This window comes from Pseudoliparis swirei, chromosome 8, assembly GCF_029220125.1.
Source record: "Pseudoliparis swirei isolate HS2019 ecotype Mariana Trench chromosome 8, NWPU_hadal_v1, whole genome shotgun sequence".
NCBI classification, from domain to species: Eukaryota; Metazoa; Chordata; class Actinopteri; order Perciformes; family Liparidae; genus Pseudoliparis; species Pseudoliparis swirei.
Genome location: NC_079395.1, coordinates 10,514,451 through 10,530,449, shown reverse-complemented (window position 1 = coordinate 10,530,449; position 15,999 = coordinate 10,514,451). Strand labels below are relative to the sequence as shown.

Sequence of the window (15,999 nt, the reverse complement as noted above, 5' to 3'; positions counted from 1 at the left end):
GTTAGATCGGTGTACGCATGTGCAGAAGAGCTCGCACTCGTTCCGTTTCAACGTGATCGATAATCGCGTTGAAGCTATGGCTGCGCTCCACAAGCGTCGACAGGAGCTCGGCGACAGAAAGCTTCGGCGGGAGGAAGCGCCGCCGCGCGCCGCCGGGAGCGACGCGGCGCCGCAGCGGAGACTAGCGGCGGCGGCGCTGTACGGACTCAGCTCGTTCCTCATCGTGGTGGTGAACAAGAGCGTCCTGACGAGCTACAGGTGAAGGGCGAAGTGCACGCAGCCGTGAGAGGGAGCGCGGATATTAAACCGTTCATCGGGAATGTTCTGAAGAAGCGCGTCTTCTTTTCCAACCTGACGTTTCTTTAAGCATCGGAGGTCTTTAGGAGGAAAGTGTTTCCTCTTAAAGTTTATTTCATACGCAATAAAACCTTTCGACATCTCTGGGGTTCAAACCATCTGCTATCAGTAGCTCGCAGTGGACATTTCACTGATGTAATAGTTTAGTTAAGTTTTTTAATGTTGTTGGTCTCAGTGGAAACAATTATGTCTATCATATAACTGCATCCATGTCGAGATGGGCTTTTTTAGGTTTTTTTAAAGTGTGACTTTAGTATTTTTCGAGGGGGTAAAAGGTAAACAAGTCTTATCTTAAAATCCTAAGCAGCTTCCCATCAGGATGAAGCTCGCGCTGCAGGCCGGACCACAGCACCGTTTAACTGCTTCTCCTTTATTAACGTCAACCGTTTACTTTATTAAACAGATGAAAGATGTCCAGAAACTGAATTAAGCTTCAAGTGATGATCTCCTTCAGCCACTCTCACTCTGTCCTCCTCCATCGCTCGCGCCTCTGTCCTCGAGCTCTCTCTCTTTTCCCTCTGTCCTCCATCTCTCTCTTCTCTCATCTTCCATTTCTCTCTTCCCTCTTCCATCTCACTCTGTCCTCCATCTCTCTCTCATCATCAATCTCTTCTCTCTGTCATCTCTCTTTTCCCTCTGTCCTCCATCTCTCTCTTCTGTCATCTTCCATCTCACTCTGTCCTCCATCTCTCTCTCCTCTCTATCATCATCAATCTCTTCTCTCTGTCATCTCCCATCTCTCTCTCCTCTCTGTCCTCCATCACTATATCCTCCATCTCTTTATCTTCTCTCTGTCCATCTCTCTCTCTCTTCTCTCTGTCCTCCATCTCTCTCTCTCTCTGAAGTGGTTTTCCTCATGTTTACGATGGTCTTTGTGTTTTACAGATTTCCATCGTCGACATGTGTTGCACTCGGCCAGGTAAGTGTCTCCTAAGTGAGCCTCGGGTACTTCCTGTTCCCGAACCGAGCCTGAAACACTTCTTTCCTTCTTCAATCGCTCTGCAGATGTTGGCTACGATTGTAGTTCTGAGGACTGGGAAGCTGTTGGGTGTTATCTCGTTTCCAGATGTGGATACGAGTATACCGCGCAAGGTGAGACCGTGAAGCAGTTCCCTCGCTTGAAATTAAAACATATTTAGACAAGATGAGATCGAAAACACTTTTATTTCATGTGTTTCTGTGTCTTTCCAGATGTTTCCACTGCCTCTTCTGTACGTCGGGAATCAAATATCCGGGCTTTTTGGGACACAGCGACTCAAGTTAGAGCTTCTAATCATCACCGTATCGTCATGCTATATTATATTCTAGTATTCATGTAAAACATCAAAGTATACGTGTTTCCCTCCCAGTCTGCCCATGTTCACAGTCCTGAGGAGGTTCAGCATTTGTCTCACGATGCTGTTTGAGGGACTCCTGCTGAAGTAAGTTCAGTCATCACCGTTCACGAGAGTGATTTCCCCCGCCGATGAAGGGTTCCCTCACTGCAGCCGCTCCCTCCTCAGGAAGACCTTCTCTGCGCCGGTGAAGGTCACCGTGTTCACCATGGTCTTTGGTGCTTTCATTGCCGCCAGGTGAGACGGCGACAGCCTGGAGCTGACCTCGTCCGGTTCACGCCTTGACTCGTGTCCTCGCCTGCTTTTGCTTCCTGTAGCGCGGATCTAGCGTTCGACCTCGAAGGCTACGTCTTCATCATGATGAACAACGTCCTGACGGCGGCCAGCGGGGCGTACGTCAAGCAGAAACTAGACGCCAAGGTGAGTGGAACTGCCGGTCACACCGCTGCAGTGTGTGCTGCGCTGTCGCCTCAAGGTGTGTGTGTGTGTGTGTGTGTGTGTGTGTGTGTGTGTGTGTGTGTGTGTGTGTGTGTGTGTGTGTGTGTGTGTGTGTGTGTGTGTGTGTGTGTGTGTGTGTGTGTGTGTGTGTGTGTGTGTGTGTGTGTGTGTGTGTGTGTGTGTGTGTGTGTGTGTGTCTGTCAGGAGCTGGGCAAATATGGACTTCTCTACTACAACGCTTTATTCATGATTGTCCCCACTGCGGCCTACGCTTACTACTCCGGGGACTTGCAAGTGGTAGGGAATACTTCTTATTTATTTTACAGAAATATGCTTGTTATTAAATTATCAATTTAGTGTCTGACAAATTGAATGTGTGTTTGAGTCCAGGGGTTGGAGTATAGTGGATGGTCCGATCAGCTGTTTGTTGGGCAGTTTGTGCTCTCCTGTGTCATGGGGTAACATCGACATCCATCCTGAGTTATTCCTACATAATATTCCACATTGCTGCTCTTCTCTAATTCCTCTTCACTGTGCAGATTTATTTTAATGTACTCCATCATGCTGTGCACGCAGTACAACTCGGCCCTCACCACCTCCATCGTCGGCTGTATTAAGGTGCGTCATCACACGGCCGCCCCGCCCTCTGTGTAACATTCGTGCGGTGACTCTGTCCGTGACTCCTGCAGAATATCCTCGTGACTTACATTGGAATGGTGCTTGGAGGAGACTACATATTCAGCTGGACTAACTTCACGGGCCTAAACATCAGGTAGGACTCATTTAAACGGTGCTGCTGTGTTCCTTCAGTCGGGGGACTGATTGCGTCCCCCGTGTGTCCCACAGCATCGCAGGCAGCCTGCTGTACTCCTACATCATCTTCACACAGGAGCAGACCAGTAAGAGCTCTTTGAACAATGTGCAGCAAAACCTCCAGAGAATCAAATAAACACCTGCAATGTGTACACAAACTGAACATGCTGAATGTGTATTATAAATGTATTTGATTTAACAGAAAAGGCGTAATCCACGGGTCCCGTCACGACGTCGAAGAACTGCGATCGTCTGGCTCTTAATTAAGCTGTCAAAATGTTTGACAAACAATTCAATTATATATCTTTAATAAAGACAAAGTGCCTTAACTTTTTCAGAATATTTCACTGATTTAATACAGTCATGAGCGTTTTTGTATTTGACAAATCAATAGATTTGAAAGTGTTTATCTTCTGAACTTAATTTTGTTGTTGGGACAAAACAATGTTGACATTTTCCTTAACTGTAATCAGATTAATGTGTTTTGCTCAAGGCCAGTATATCTTTTAACATGACTTTTAAGTATTGAAAAGAATTTGGAATACAATGAAGTTATTTTTGTTTTCAAGTGTGCAGTTTGAAAACTCAATACAACTCACTCATTAATACATTTATTAAATATAGCCAATGTTATTCCATTCATAGCCAGTCTTGGAAATCAATTTTATTCATGTCATTTACAGAGAAAGAAAAAAACCAGAAACTACACATCGTTGTCAACAAAGGGAAAGAAAAAAACTACATGGATCAACAATATTGAGACAAACTTATCTTAATTGTGAATGCAAGTTCAAAGTAAAACACTTGAGCATCAAGCCGAACAGATACTGGACCAAAACAAACGAAGGTCTCCCAGGACATGAAGGTTAAGCTGCTGCGGAGCGACGGGTCAGCGATGCACTCTGAGCAGCACGCTCGACCTCAACGTGGAGGTTTCTCTTTGCGCTGAAGACGACACTCTCCGCTACAAACATGTCAGATTGTGCAAGATTGTTACACAGGAATGGAAAGTGGTGCCAAACGGAGGAAAGAGGAATGGCTACTTGTTTATTTATTACATCCATCTCAGAGCAACACAGGCAAAAGAGTCGAAACCAAAAGCACAGCAGCCGACAAGGAAGACCTGAACAGACAGTTATATAAAAAGAAATGTACCAACTGCTCAAGGTAAGAAATCTATACAAACTTTACATTAAAAATCACGGACATTCTGTCTAGTAAAAACAAAGCGTTGAGCCAAGGACCGACTATGAAAATCCAAAAATACTCTCCTACATGAGTTATAATACAGGACATCACTGATGTCAGCTGCTTTACACAAACAAACCCGTCGGCTTATTTATCAGAATCAGACAAACGGCCGCTCCAGTTAGAGGCTGGAGCGGGTTCACGAAGAGGAGTGAAAATGTAATTCTGCTGGGTTTGACTCACTCCTCGTCCATAAAGATGAGAAACATACAATCAAAGTGCAACTCAAAGAGCCGGTGGCGGCCCCGCCCTCACTCATCTCGCCTCTTTGACCGTTGAGGTTTAATCGATTAAAACGCACGTCCCCGTTTCATCAGATGTATGTTCTCAATAGCTTGAACAGCAGTTACTTATTAGTTTTCTTGTTTAAAAATATAAATATCTCTTGTGTAAAAAAATATCACAGGTGATTTATGTTCTATGAGTACAAATATAAAAAAGAAATTCTTGGCAAAAATGTGTCAGTCAGTCTCCAAAAAGTGAACGCGGGCGATGGGGAGGGGGGAGGAGCTCCGCGGGCTGTCTGTTGGTGGATGGGTTGGGACGGGGAGGCCGCCTCCCCCTCCTGGAGGACCAGCTACAGTTTGGTTGGCTGTGTTCATCAGTGACCTTTGACCTTGTCAAAAAGTGAGTCTATGCTCTCAGGAGCTACTGCCCTCACGGGCCAAGCGGGGCTCCCCCCCCCCCCCGGGAGGCTTTCCCATAATTCAGCGTCTATTAGTCTTCATCACTGAACTCTGTCAGTCCTCCTGTGTTCTGGATGGTTCCACCTCGCTTTGGTCCAATGGCTCCGCCTCCGTTCTGCATCTCTTGGCCGGCCTTTCGTGAGCCGTTGCCGTTTCTCTGTGGTCCAGCAAAGGCTCCAGAGAACCATTTTGGTCGTGACTGGGCGCACTGGGCGGGCTGCAGGCGTCGTCTGACAGGGGAGCCGGAGCTTCCCCCAGCGGGAGGGAGGGCCCGTTGGACTGAACGGACTCGGCTTTCACGTGATTCATTGGGGGCAACGGAGCGCCATCCACTGGGTGACTTGAAGTGTGGCTCACGATACCTGGCAATGACAAATTAAAAGTGAGTTAGACTTGAAATGTTGGATCGCCCAAATTCCAAAATAAGGTCGTAGGCACAACGCCTAAAATCAAAATGGCAAATTCATCAACTAAGAAGGAGGGAGGCCGAAGTTGTATTTCACATGTGCTGCTCACATTGTTCAGAGTTCGACTTACAGATAAGAAAAAGACTCCAGTGGCCAACATGTGATGTCCAGTGATGTGTGTTCACACCAAAAGCGTTGCACATTTTTCACGAGTAGATTTCATACAAACTCAAAGCGGATATTAACGCGAATTTCCGGCATGCGGCGCGATAAATGTGCCTCATGTGTGGCAGTTGAAATTGTTCAACTCGTGTGAAAAATGTGTGCGGCGCTGTGTTGCGAAAGCCAATCAGCGGTGACCTGCTCCGCTCGTCATCACCGACGTCCGGCCGTTTTAACAAGTAATCTGAATACATTTCACTCCAAACTAACGGTGTGTGTGTGTGTGTGCGTTGACGTCGGTACTTTGTCCTCATCAGCTCACCGTTCTGACTGCTGCCGTCTTCCCTCTCCGAGTGGCTGGCGCTGCTGCTGGAGGGAGGCGGCGACGCCGCCCTGCTGGACGTGGCGCTCTCCGTTTCATCCAGTAATCTGTCCATGTAGTCTCTGAGGACACACAGAGCACACGCGCCGTTACACACAAATACCACTCGGGATATGCTTCTTTTTTTCTTTAAAAAAAAAAATCTTGATATTTTATTACTGCAGCTGTCGTCGAGTTTGATACGAGCGTGTTGCAATAAACATGGAGTCAAACTCTTTGCAGTTGAGGTGGCATCACCAGGTACGTTGCCACATACAGAAGTTGTTCCATACTATTTAATAAATTTATCAATTCCCTCAGACTGAGACTAGGTTAGTCTCAGACTTAACTTAATTTTGGCATCACATTAAAGTTATATTACACCCATAATTAATATGATTTAAACAAATATATCGATATAAATTGCCGCACCGGGGAGGCACGACCCGGTGCTTATGTCTGTTTTATAGAGCACGTTAAGACTTCTCGTGTTTCCTCACGTGAAATATAAATACACGTTATGGGCTTACTGGAGTATTTCAACAGAATGAAAAAAAGATGGATATTTAAATCAATATTAAAAATATATCTTTCTAAAAAGGGAAACACCTCATTCATTATTTAAAATCTGCATGTTTGAACAAAGCTTTTCGTACAATGAGCTGCGGAATGAAGAATCTGTTTACTAAGTTTAATGTTTGTATTTTGGTTTTGAGCCACAAAACATCGACTGGAATTTTAATAACAACCAACATCACCAAACACGTCAACATGAAACAAGAATACAATTTCTTCTGTAAATAATTTACACAAAACTGTAAAACCTTTTTTTTTATTTTGAACTTACGTGACACCAGGGTGAAGGTTGTATTTCCTTTTCCCAAGTCTGGTTTGCTGTGCAAAGAAATCATAACGCTCAGACTTCTTCCACATGTAATAAAAGGCCACACATTCTCCTACAGACCTAGTTCTCACCTGAAAGATTTAATTCAGCAGACATGAAATAACCATTATTACCATCGTCTGGAGAGATCAGTACAATTTCACATTGGAGACAAATCAAATTATTTTGGAGATTCTGAGAAAAGTCAAACAATCTCCAAACACAAGAAATTTGATTCGTCTCATTATGCAACAAGGTTGATTCCAACCCTGAGCATTACACAGCAAACACATCGACATGCATTTAAAAAGTAATGTCAAGATCTTATCTTTAATGCTTTTTAATGTTATCAATTCATGACATGAAATCAGAAATAGTTCATTAATGTGGCGTTTCAACACTTCTCTTACCTTGTTGGCCTGTATTAAATGAAAGTCTTTCCCATAAGCTTTTAGTCCCTGTTCAAAATGTCTACATTCCTCTTCCGTCCAGACAGAAAGCTCCTCTGTGGCACAGAGAATACGTGTTAATGCTTCAGACGATCAGAGGACAGAGCATCTCCCCAAACTGAGTCAACTGAAGGTTAGGGTTGGGTTCCGAAACCCGGTGCCAATATGGTACCGGTTCCAATACAACCGGTATTACCCGGACCGAAACGCAACGCACATTTCGGTGCTTCTTTCCGGTGCCTGAGCCGATTGAAATTGAAAAAAACTATTGTTGTGAACTTCTCTGGTGACTCCGCCCTGTCAGCAGGTTGCGATAGCCTCTCATTTAACTCTGACAGCGGAGGCTGCGCCGTGTGTGACTCCGTGAGCCCGTGTCGAGCACACCAGCGTCAGGCTGGACGCGACGGGGAGACCGTCACCGGTCCCCCTGAACACGGGGAGACCGATGATGACGAGCAGCCTTAACTCAGATTAGTACCGTAACGTTGATTGCAAGTCTTGCATTCATAAAAGTAGCCCAAGAAAGAATAAATTAGCCATTATAACCATGCTTAAGCTAGCTCGTAGCTAGCGCTAGCTACGAGCTAGCTACGAGCTACGAGCGTGACAGTCTGCTCGCAGATGTGTTGGTGTACAGCGGTCCCGGCTGTATACCCGGTGTTACCGGGAATATAATGACGAGGAATAAAGACCGGGGGGCGTCACTTTGTTTCAGTGTAACTCTCGCTGTCAGAAGCAACACTTTATTTGTCACGTGTCATCTTCAGTCCCTCTGATTGGTTGTTCTCTTTGCCCATCAAAACAGTGACAGGATTAACCCTATAAAGGCTGCACATGACAATATATATATACACACACACACACGTCATATCATGGAGAACATATATTGTGTATGTTAACAGTCTGATATCCGTTGTGTGTCGGTGCTCCATGATAACGGCTTCTACAGGGAATATGCCCAAAGAGGTTTTTAATGTCCCCATTGTGCGTTTAAAAAAAAAAAGTATCGGTTCAGGCACCGTTTAGGCACCGGTATCGTTTTAAAAGTACCGGTTTAGCACCGGTATCGGAAAAAACCCAAACGATACCCATCCCTACTGAAGGTCAGACGAGCGTCATCGTCTACTTACCTCTGGCTGCTTTGACATTAAACTTCAGTCTTCTTAAAGCTTCCTCTGTGTCAAAGTCACACTTCACCAGTTCATACAACGCCTGGAGGGAAACAAATGATCACACATGGTCAGCACGGTTCGTTTCATTTAAAGCAAGATGCTGGCGCCATTTAAATATTTTTCTTAATGTCAACAAACAAACAAAGCGTCTCCCCTGTCAGGAACGCCAAAGCCCATTCCTTCCTACTCTAGATAGAAATCTTCAAAAGTGGTTTGAAGATGTATCGTTTCATCTTTGTAAAGGCTCATTCATTACCCAGCACAGCTGGGTACTGTAGTCTTTAGCCGACATTACAGAAGTATAGAAGTGCATTTCAGCCGCAGAATGATACACATTTGGTGGCTCAAAATAACCTGCGGTGGCCTTAGTGACAGAGCTCCTCACGCAGTACCACAGCGTGGCTCAGTGGTGGGTTTTACAAGCTTTGTGGACAACAATGGAGGTCTATGGTACAGAGATGTAAGGAACAGTGGGCTTTGGTGACAGTTGACTGTTACAGTTTTGGTGGTGGGATTTGATAACAGTAAGAAAAATATTGGCCAATCTTATCCTCCAGCACAAGTGCCGTCACCTGTTCATTGTCTTTGATATGGGATCCCTCTGGGATTGCTTCCACTCCTTTCTCCTCTCCTGTCCGCCTTGACGCCTCAGTCAAGAACTCCACCACTTTGCCTTCAGGAAGTAACTCGGGGTTCCACAACAATTGGTCATCGTTTTCATAAACTAGAGGACAGATTCACAGAAAACACCATGTCAACTTGTTGTACCATCTTTAGTTATTTTAGACCCAGAAAGGACACGCAAACATCCAGCTTACCTTTTTCATTGTCTTTATATTTACACAGGCCAGTGGGAGTTTCTGCCTGATACATTGAGCCCACCATGATTTCCTGTTGGGAATAAACACATCATTTAGACTGGCTGCTTCTTAATGTATCAGAAATATGAAAGCTGCTTGCAATTTCAACTTGTTTTTTTCCTCACACTGGAAATCCGGAAGTTGTAAATGTTTGATTGTTCCATTGAACGATCCCCTTTTGCAGCAGGCTCAATGTATTTGTTGATTTATCCTTCGTAGTGAAAGTCACTGTGACTGTGTATTTCAAAAAAATAATTGGCAAACATGAAGTGACACTATACACGCTGCAAAGCCTGACAAAGAGCGGGAAGTCTGTCAACTAATTCATCTGATCGAGGCATTTAGCATTTAAAAGAAATTAATGTTCTTGTTCTGACAAATGTTGTTGGCACTGTCGTGTGACCCAAGCTCCAATAAAGCAGTACACGTGTCTAATACTCTGATAAATAAAGTTCATACACACCTTTTTCCAGTCTTCCGATGGAACATAGTCCTCATCTTCATCAGACTCATCTTCTGCATCATTATTACCTGAAATACAACGTCACATCCATTGAACCAACGAAAAAAAACATTATGCTTTTATTTGCAATGAGGAGGAGAAAGACAACGATGGAAAATGGCTCATACTTTCAAAGTACTTGAGTTTCTGGGGGCGAATGAGTTCCGCTGTGCCGAGGGTCCTGACTGAGCGTGTGCGGACCTCAGAAGTTGCCTGGGCATCATCGCCCTGCACCGATGAGATCTTAACACCCGAAACCTGAAAGCATACAAACGTACTCAAAAAGGATACAGCAAACAATGCTGACATTACAAAATACAGTCAACACAACAAAATACATTTAGTGTTTGGAAACCCCATCTCTGTTAAGAGACTCAAGAAACATCGACATACCTCATTTCTTTTTAACTCGCCAGTGCTCCTGCTGCTTTCATCATTGTCCAGGTCCTCCTCCTCCTCCTCCTCCTCCTCGTCCTCATCATCCTCCTCTTCGTCGAGTTCTTCCTCCTCTTCATCATCATCATCATCATCATCATCATCATCTGCTGGCGAACCACCCCCATAACCATACAGACTCAGCAGCTCATGAATGGGCATCTCTCCCTCCTGTTGAACGAAAACGGACAGTTGTTTTCTAAATTGTAAAATAAACTATACAATCTGATGACAAAAGGAATCATTCGGTCTAAATGGGAATTTAAAACTCAAGACTGAGACCCATAATTATGCCCAAATTGATGGATAACCGTCCAAATTCTGAGCTACACCACATTTCTATAACAGACAAAACTAAATATGATCCACGCCTGAAGCTTACCCGTGCAAGATCTTCAATCTCGTTGACGTTTGTCTCATCTGATGCCTCCAACATTTCTTCTTCCTCCAAGGTACGTTCATCATCAAAGTCATGGACGAGCATGTCTGCTGATGGGTCGAAATCATGGTCAACGGAAACTGCTGAACCTCCTAGAAAAATGACCCCAAAAATGAAAGCAATATTACAAAATGTAACTGAAAACATGGAGGAAATTATGAACAAATCCAATAATGCTCCATCTAGTATTTTATGTTTAATAAATATATATGTAGATTACAGATATATTCAGGTAGAAGTTGGCAAGATAATTACAATATTTTTTTCTGGTATATGTAATATATTTAATGAAAAAATGTTTGAAGTTTAATTTAATTAAACCGTATTTAATTATTTACTTCACTAGCCGAATTGAACAGATTGAACAGAGCTAAAAAATCCAAAATATTTCAGTTAAACACACAGATGGTAATGTCTATTTTTGGCAGGTGCGGGGATCTCAAAATAGTAGTACTTCATTACACTGATGAACAAAATTTAAATCTAACATTGCCATAAATATATAATATTAATTACTTTACCACATTAAATAAAAAAATACATATTCACTATTTTTCAATCTTGTGAGAGTTGTTTTTGGAAATATCCCAAACAATCTGGATAAATAAATCACACGACAGTTAAGAGGAAATGCCCCTTTAAGACAGCCAAAAATAGTTATAGGACTGATTCCAGGGTATGAACACGATGTTGAAATATCTAAAGGTAAATTGAATCCTGTTGCCCAACCATAGCCTGAGTAGATACATTGCAGATTTGTGGTTGTATTTAAATAAAAGTGTTTTATCGTTGTTTACAAACATTACAGGTGTAAACAACCCAGAAAACACATAATAACAAATAAATAACTAGTAACATTATTGTGTTTGTCATTGTCAACAACTTAACAATAAAATAATGTAATATTAAACATGTGATTAAGTCCAAGACAATAAAATAATTTTGAAAATAACATGTTCCACTTCTGTGCGTTATATATGTTGGTTCACGGTGCTACTCTTTTTTTCACTTAGTTGCTTTACGGAACAAATAGGACCATGTGACATTACGTATAAGTTTGAACAATAAATGTGAAACTTTTTGCCATGCACACAAACACCAACAACAACAACAACAACAACAACAACAACAACACTCCAGCTTTAAATACCTGGGTTCGAACTCCCGACGGAGGGCTGGAGAACGGAAAACATAAATAAAGTTCAACAACAGCTTCGGAGGTACAGATCTCATGTGAGGAACATGGAGAGAGAGTTAGCCGCGGCACAACTTCACACAGCAAGTTTCTCAGGCAGGGGCCACCGAGACGAGCGGGGGGGAAAAGGCGCGCTCGTATCCGAAAAGCTGACTGCAGTTGTTTTTTTAAAAGACAGAAACAAAGAAGACTGTCTCCACTTCCTGTGAAACGTATGAAGCACATCGACAGCCCCACGGGCTCGGAGTCAAACGCCTGCGTGCGACCAGTTTCACGTTAACAGTTAATGTGCGTCCGAGGGGGCTAACTTACACACAGAAAGCTACATCTCCGTTACATACATCGAGCTAACGCGTCCAAGTTACGCCTGGGATGAACCGCCTGCGAGTAACACGCGAAAACCCACCCGCGCACAGTATCTCTCACCACGAAACTCCCGCTACATATCGTACGAATTCAAAACGTCAAAATACACAGTTCAGTATTCTTAAAGAAAACCTCGAAGTATCCTCGCTAACGCCGCAGCTAGGGCTCGCGCAGCTAACGTTAGCTAAACCCGAAGTTTACTAAACATGCTCGTGTCAACAAATGACTCACATCTAGCAACAAAAACGTCGGATTCTTCATTTTGTGTGTTCAAGCTACGATACTCAAACGATGTACGCTTCGGACGGAACAAACTATTTTCGCAGTATAAATTTATTTCCCCCCGAATATATATTTCACTTTCTTACCTCCGCCATGTTTGCAATCCTGCAGGGTCACGTCAGGGGTTGCGGTGGTTCCCGGATGTAGGGCCCCGCCCACCTGCAGTATCAAGCGCATCGTGCTTCAGAGCATAGATAATGCAGTTATTATTATTATTTATGAACGTTATGTAATATTGTTTTTATAAAAAACGTACATGTAGGTCTGAATTGTTTACTCTCTGTTAAAATACTAAATATATAGGCTAATTTAAATGGATGAAATGCAATGTTCTGACACGCTCTAAAATGAGAAAACCATTAGCAATGTGGTTATTTGGTTTTAAGATGCCTAAGGGAAGCCAGCAGGAGTATTGACCCGGGGATCTTTTACTTGAAAAACAGAACATATCACAAAAAGATTGAAGAAGAGGACAAATCTATTCAACGATTTAAAGTTCAGAACAATATATATTTCAAGATGACTTCATACATCACGACAGCAGAGGTATTAAAAAGTAATGTTGTTTATAATGTAACATCACATGTCCAGGCTGTAAAGCTGATTACATGGACAACACTGCATAATGCTTTATTCCCATATTAAGGGTACACCCAAGAGGACCCAACAATGATGTTTATGAACATGTAATACATTCAAACATGGAATACATGATGACATTTCTAAACTGGGATTGACTAATAAGTAATCTTACACAAATGTATTTCCCAACTTAAACTCTATCGCTGCTATGTAAATGATCTATACATTCAAATAATTTCCCCCTGGGGATGAATAAAGTATCTTATCTTATCTTATTTTGTGCTTTGATAAGGTTATTTCAAGATCACAAACTAATTTTTGCTTGGCCACATTAGGAGTTGGTCATAACTTGATACAAAAACACAGTTACATTTTGACATGTGTTGTGGTTAATGCAACTGTCTCTTCTCGGAATCACTGATTTATGTCCATGATAGTGGGCTGACACTTCACTTTGTTGCTATGCAGAGAGCCATCATCTCAGTTTGTTGTCGGATGGATATCTCAAGCGATCCATTAAACTACACTTAGCTAGATCCATGGCAATAAAAACCCGACAGTTCGGACATAAAAAAGCAATTCTTTCTCTTAAACATTTACGAAAATGTAGTCAATCAGTGATCATCACAATGGCCTAGATTCCCACACATATCCCGCATGACCAGACTGACATCCGCTGCTAAAAGCCAGATGGTTATCAAAGATAATACACACTTATTTACACAGGTATTACCTGAGGACGTCTTGGGAAACTCTGTGACATCACTGGAGACTCTCCATAAAAGGCTTTGACAGGAACATGGACTGTATAAAAAGGTCAGGACAGATGTTTTCTGGGGATAAACGACATGAGATCCCTACTCCTGCTTGCGATGATGCTGTGCATGTCGTGCGTAGCACAGGTTCAGACTGAGCATAACAAGAGCACACTGAGGCTGTGTGGCCGGTCATTCGTGAGGGCCGTGGTGTACACCTGCGGAGGGTCCAGGTGGAGGAGAATGATGGGAGAAACGGAGGCTTTGCAGGCCGGTAAGTACCCTGTGACTTGAAATTGTCTTTGTAGCTTTGGGGTTGATTTCACAACTAATATATAAATAACTGATCGGGCGATATCTCTTGGCAGGTAGCAGGGAGCCAAAACTGAAGACGACGGATGAGCCAGCAATAGACCGTCAACGGCGGGACCAAAACAAGGCCCTGATATCAGTGTGCTGTAAACTCGGCTGTCGAAGGAGTGACCTCTCCATGCTCTGCTAGAGAGGAACGATCATCACTCAGTTATTCATGAGCTTAAAAATAAAATCTTCAGAACATTTATTTGGATAATGTGATTTGATTTTACGTGCTACCACAAATGAAATAAAACACCATGAACGTTGCTTACAAATTCTTGTTTTATCATTTTATACATGGTAAAATATACAACATAGAAACAAAACTCTTCAACAGCAGCAATCTTTAGTTATCAAGAAAAGCATAACCAGTGTCAGTCTATTTATTATCTGCTTAATTCACTCAAAGTAAACAGCGTAGACAGTTGCCAAACCAAACAAAGAGCTGTTCTTGAAGGAGTAGGAGGCCACGGTGTCATTAGATGCATCCCACAGACAGCGGCTGCTGATTTGCATGCTCTGCCCGGTGAGCTGGCCGATGTGGACCAGGACGACAATCTTATATCGGGGAATCATGAGCTCTTTCACTCGGGCTCTTATCACCTGGGGGGTAAATCCAAAGACCGAAACTCATAGAACAGAAATTAAAGGTACTCAAAAAGGTGCTGCATGAATGAGCTTAAATTGTTATTTACCTCACATATTGTTTTTGTCATTTTTTGAGACCATTCTACTTCATATTTCTCCTCTTGAAGGTAATTGGTAAGCACATCCTTCAGTATTTCTGTGACGGCAGGAATGGGGATGCGTTTGAGAGGTCCTGTTTTTCCAAAACACAAAAGACGACAATAACAGGGCAAATATGTTTGACTTCATGTGCAGTTGCTTTGGTTCGTAAACATGTTGTGTTTCATTGATCTGCAAGCAAACTGAATCGAAATCATAATTGATATTGCATTGAAATGCCTGCTGCCATGACATGTTACTGATCTCGTTCCATCCATTACTCCCCAGCATGTAGCACATTGTTGTAGTCAGAAGAGGCTACACTTTAACCCAAAACATGTCATTATTGAAGTACTGAATTAGCCTTATCAAATCAAATAAATCAAAAACTAAATGAACATGAACTCACCCAGCTGGAAGGTGTTCTCCATCGTTATGACCATCCGGGCATCATCATGGTGTGCTAGTTCATCTAAGTACGACACAGTACTTATGGAGCTGAAAGACATGATCGGTAGAAGGAAAAGTCAGTAAAGGGCCACCATGGTGGGAACAGCTGGGGCTGACCAAACAGTTAGGTATGATTGATTAAGATGACTGACAAAAACATAGTAATTAAAGATGTATATTGGCCCATATGATGAGCAGAGTGGACTCACTCTTTGGTCCTGCCAGTTGTGTCTTTGCTTCTGACCAGATGGCCGCCCTCTGAGGGCACCTTGCCGGTCCTCTTCTCTTTTCTTTGAGATTTCAGGTGCTGGTCGGACATGGCAGCTTCCCCTTATTCCCTGGACGCGACCTTGTCTTTACACAACGACGACAACAACCTGAACATATTGACGATATAAGTTCATTATTATCTCGGTAAACAACACATACAGTGGTCACGCCACTCCGGAAGTTGAGCACGCGCATCAAACACAAACACAACACGAAGCGTTCACCGTTAAAACGATGCAACATTTTATTTGTGCTCGTCCGAGCCCACGTGACGCTCGCTGGTGACTTTACTGACCATGTCGTGTCAAATTGGTCAAACAGAAATGTAACAAATGTTTACCGTTTCCCTCTGGAGACGAGCAGAGCGAAGTAGAGCTTGGTGTTGCCATGGCAACCGCCAACCATTGGCCAGTGGGCGGGGCTTCCAATGCTGTCCGCCTTCCTGCTGCTAAACTAACATACACGTGTTT

At 43.1% G+C, this 15,999-nt stretch overlaps 3 protein-coding genes across 6 annotated transcripts; 1 reads left to right on the top strand and 2 right to left on the bottom strand.

Moving 5' to 3' along the window:
* The first annotated feature begins 31 nt into the window (after positions 1-31).
* Positions 32-3,275, top strand: LOC130197966 (UDP-N-acetylglucosamine/UDP-glucose/GDP-mannose transporter-like). 2 transcript variants are annotated; one of them, XM_056420967.1, is made up of 13 exons: positions 32-258; positions 1,243-1,276; positions 1,363-1,449; positions 1,549-1,616; positions 1,707-1,778; positions 1,860-1,928; positions 2,009-2,111; positions 2,334-2,426; positions 2,520-2,587; positions 2,669-2,747; positions 2,819-2,901; positions 2,976-3,028; positions 3,150-3,275. In XM_056420967.1, the coding sequence occupies exons 1-13, from the start codon at positions 77-79 to the stop codon at positions 3,203-3,205; spliced, it is 1,047 nt and encodes a 348-aa protein (XP_056276942.1). In that variant the 5' UTR covers positions 32-76; the 3' UTR covers positions 3,206-3,275. The 2 variants fall into 2 exon arrangements, with proteins under 2 accessions (XP_056276942.1, XP_056276943.1); XM_056420968.1 differs by having other exon boundaries at positions 3,145-3,275.
* A 262-nt stretch (positions 3,276-3,537) lies between these two features.
* On the bottom strand, positions 3,538-12,490 carry mier1b (mesoderm induction early response 1b, transcriptional regulator). Of its 3 annotated transcripts, none has more exons than XM_056420965.1 (13): positions 12,476-12,490; positions 11,697-11,721; positions 10,490-10,638; positions 10,066-10,278; positions 9,801-9,930; positions 9,634-9,701; positions 9,129-9,201; positions 8,883-9,034; positions 8,269-8,350; positions 7,100-7,194; positions 6,654-6,781; positions 5,768-5,889; positions 3,538-5,238 (listed from the first exon to the last, which is right to left on the bottom strand). In XM_056420965.1, the coding sequence occupies exons 1-13, from the start codon at positions 12,482-12,484 to the stop codon at positions 4,931-4,933; spliced, it is 1,554 nt and encodes a 517-aa protein (XP_056276940.1). In that variant the 5' UTR covers positions 12,485-12,490; the 3' UTR covers positions 3,538-4,930. The 3 variants fall into 3 exon arrangements, with proteins under 3 accessions (XP_056276940.1, XP_056276939.1, XP_056276941.1); XM_056420964.1 differs by lacking the exon at positions 12,476-12,490 and adding an exon at positions 12,339-12,385; XM_056420966.1 differs by lacking the exon at positions 12,476-12,490 and adding an exon at positions 12,339-12,383 and having other exon boundaries at positions 6,654-6,700.
* Positions 12,491-14,358: 1,868 nt separating this feature from the next.
* On the bottom strand, positions 14,359-15,915 carry dynlt5 (dynein light chain Tctex-type family member 5). Its single transcript, XM_056421469.1, has 5 exons — positions 15,870-15,915; positions 15,469-15,636; positions 15,219-15,307; positions 14,779-14,903; positions 14,359-14,686 (listed from the first exon to the last, which is right to left on the bottom strand). The coding sequence occupies exons 2-5, from the start codon at positions 15,576-15,578 to the stop codon at positions 14,483-14,485; spliced, it is 528 nt and encodes a 175-aa protein (XP_056277444.1). The 5' UTR covers positions 15,579-15,636; positions 15,870-15,915; the 3' UTR covers positions 14,359-14,482.
* Between the last annotated feature and the right edge of the window lie 84 nt (positions 15,916-15,999).

What these genes read in the sequence shown, in the direction of transcription:
- dynlt5 (XM_056421469.1), bottom strand. Translation starts at nt 15,578, where the DNA reads ATGTCCGACCAGCACCTGAAATCTCAAAGAAAAGAGAAGAGGACCGGC. An exon ending in GGAGAACACCTTCCAGCTGG is followed by an intron (nt 14,904 to 15,218) that starts GTGAGTTCATGT and finishes TTGGAAAAACAG; the next exon opens with GACCTCTCAAACGCATCCCC. An exon ending in TGACAAAAACAATATGTGAG is followed by an intron (nt 14,687 to 14,778) that starts GTAAATAACAAT and finishes TTTACCCCCCAG; the next exon opens with GTGATAAGAGCCCGAGTGAA.
- LOC130197966 (XM_056420967.1), top strand. Translation starts at nt 77, where the DNA reads ATGGCTGCGCTCCACAAGCGTCGACAGGAGCTCGGCGACAGAAAGCTT. An exon ending in ATACGAGTATACCGCGCAAG is followed by an intron (nt 1,450 to 1,548) that starts GTGAGACCGTGA and finishes GTGTCTTTCCAG; the next exon opens with ATGTTTCCACTGCCTCTTCT. An exon ending in TTTGGGACACAGCGACTCAA is followed by an intron (nt 1,617 to 1,706) that starts GTTAGAGCTTCT and finishes TTTCCCTCCCAG; the next exon opens with TCTGCCCATGTTCACAGTCC.
- mier1b (XM_056420964.1), bottom strand. Translation starts at nt 12,368, where the DNA reads ATGAAGAATCCGACGTTTTTGTTGCTAGAT. An exon ending in GAAACTCAAGTACTTTGAAA is followed by an intron (nt 9,702 to 9,800) that starts GTATGAGCCATT and finishes GTTGTATTTCAG; the next exon opens with GTAATAATGATGCAGAAGAT. An exon ending in ATTTAATACAGGCCAACAAG is followed by an intron (nt 6,782 to 7,099) that starts GTAAGAGAAGTG and finishes TAAATCTTTCAG; the next exon opens with GTGAGAACTAGGTCTGTAGG.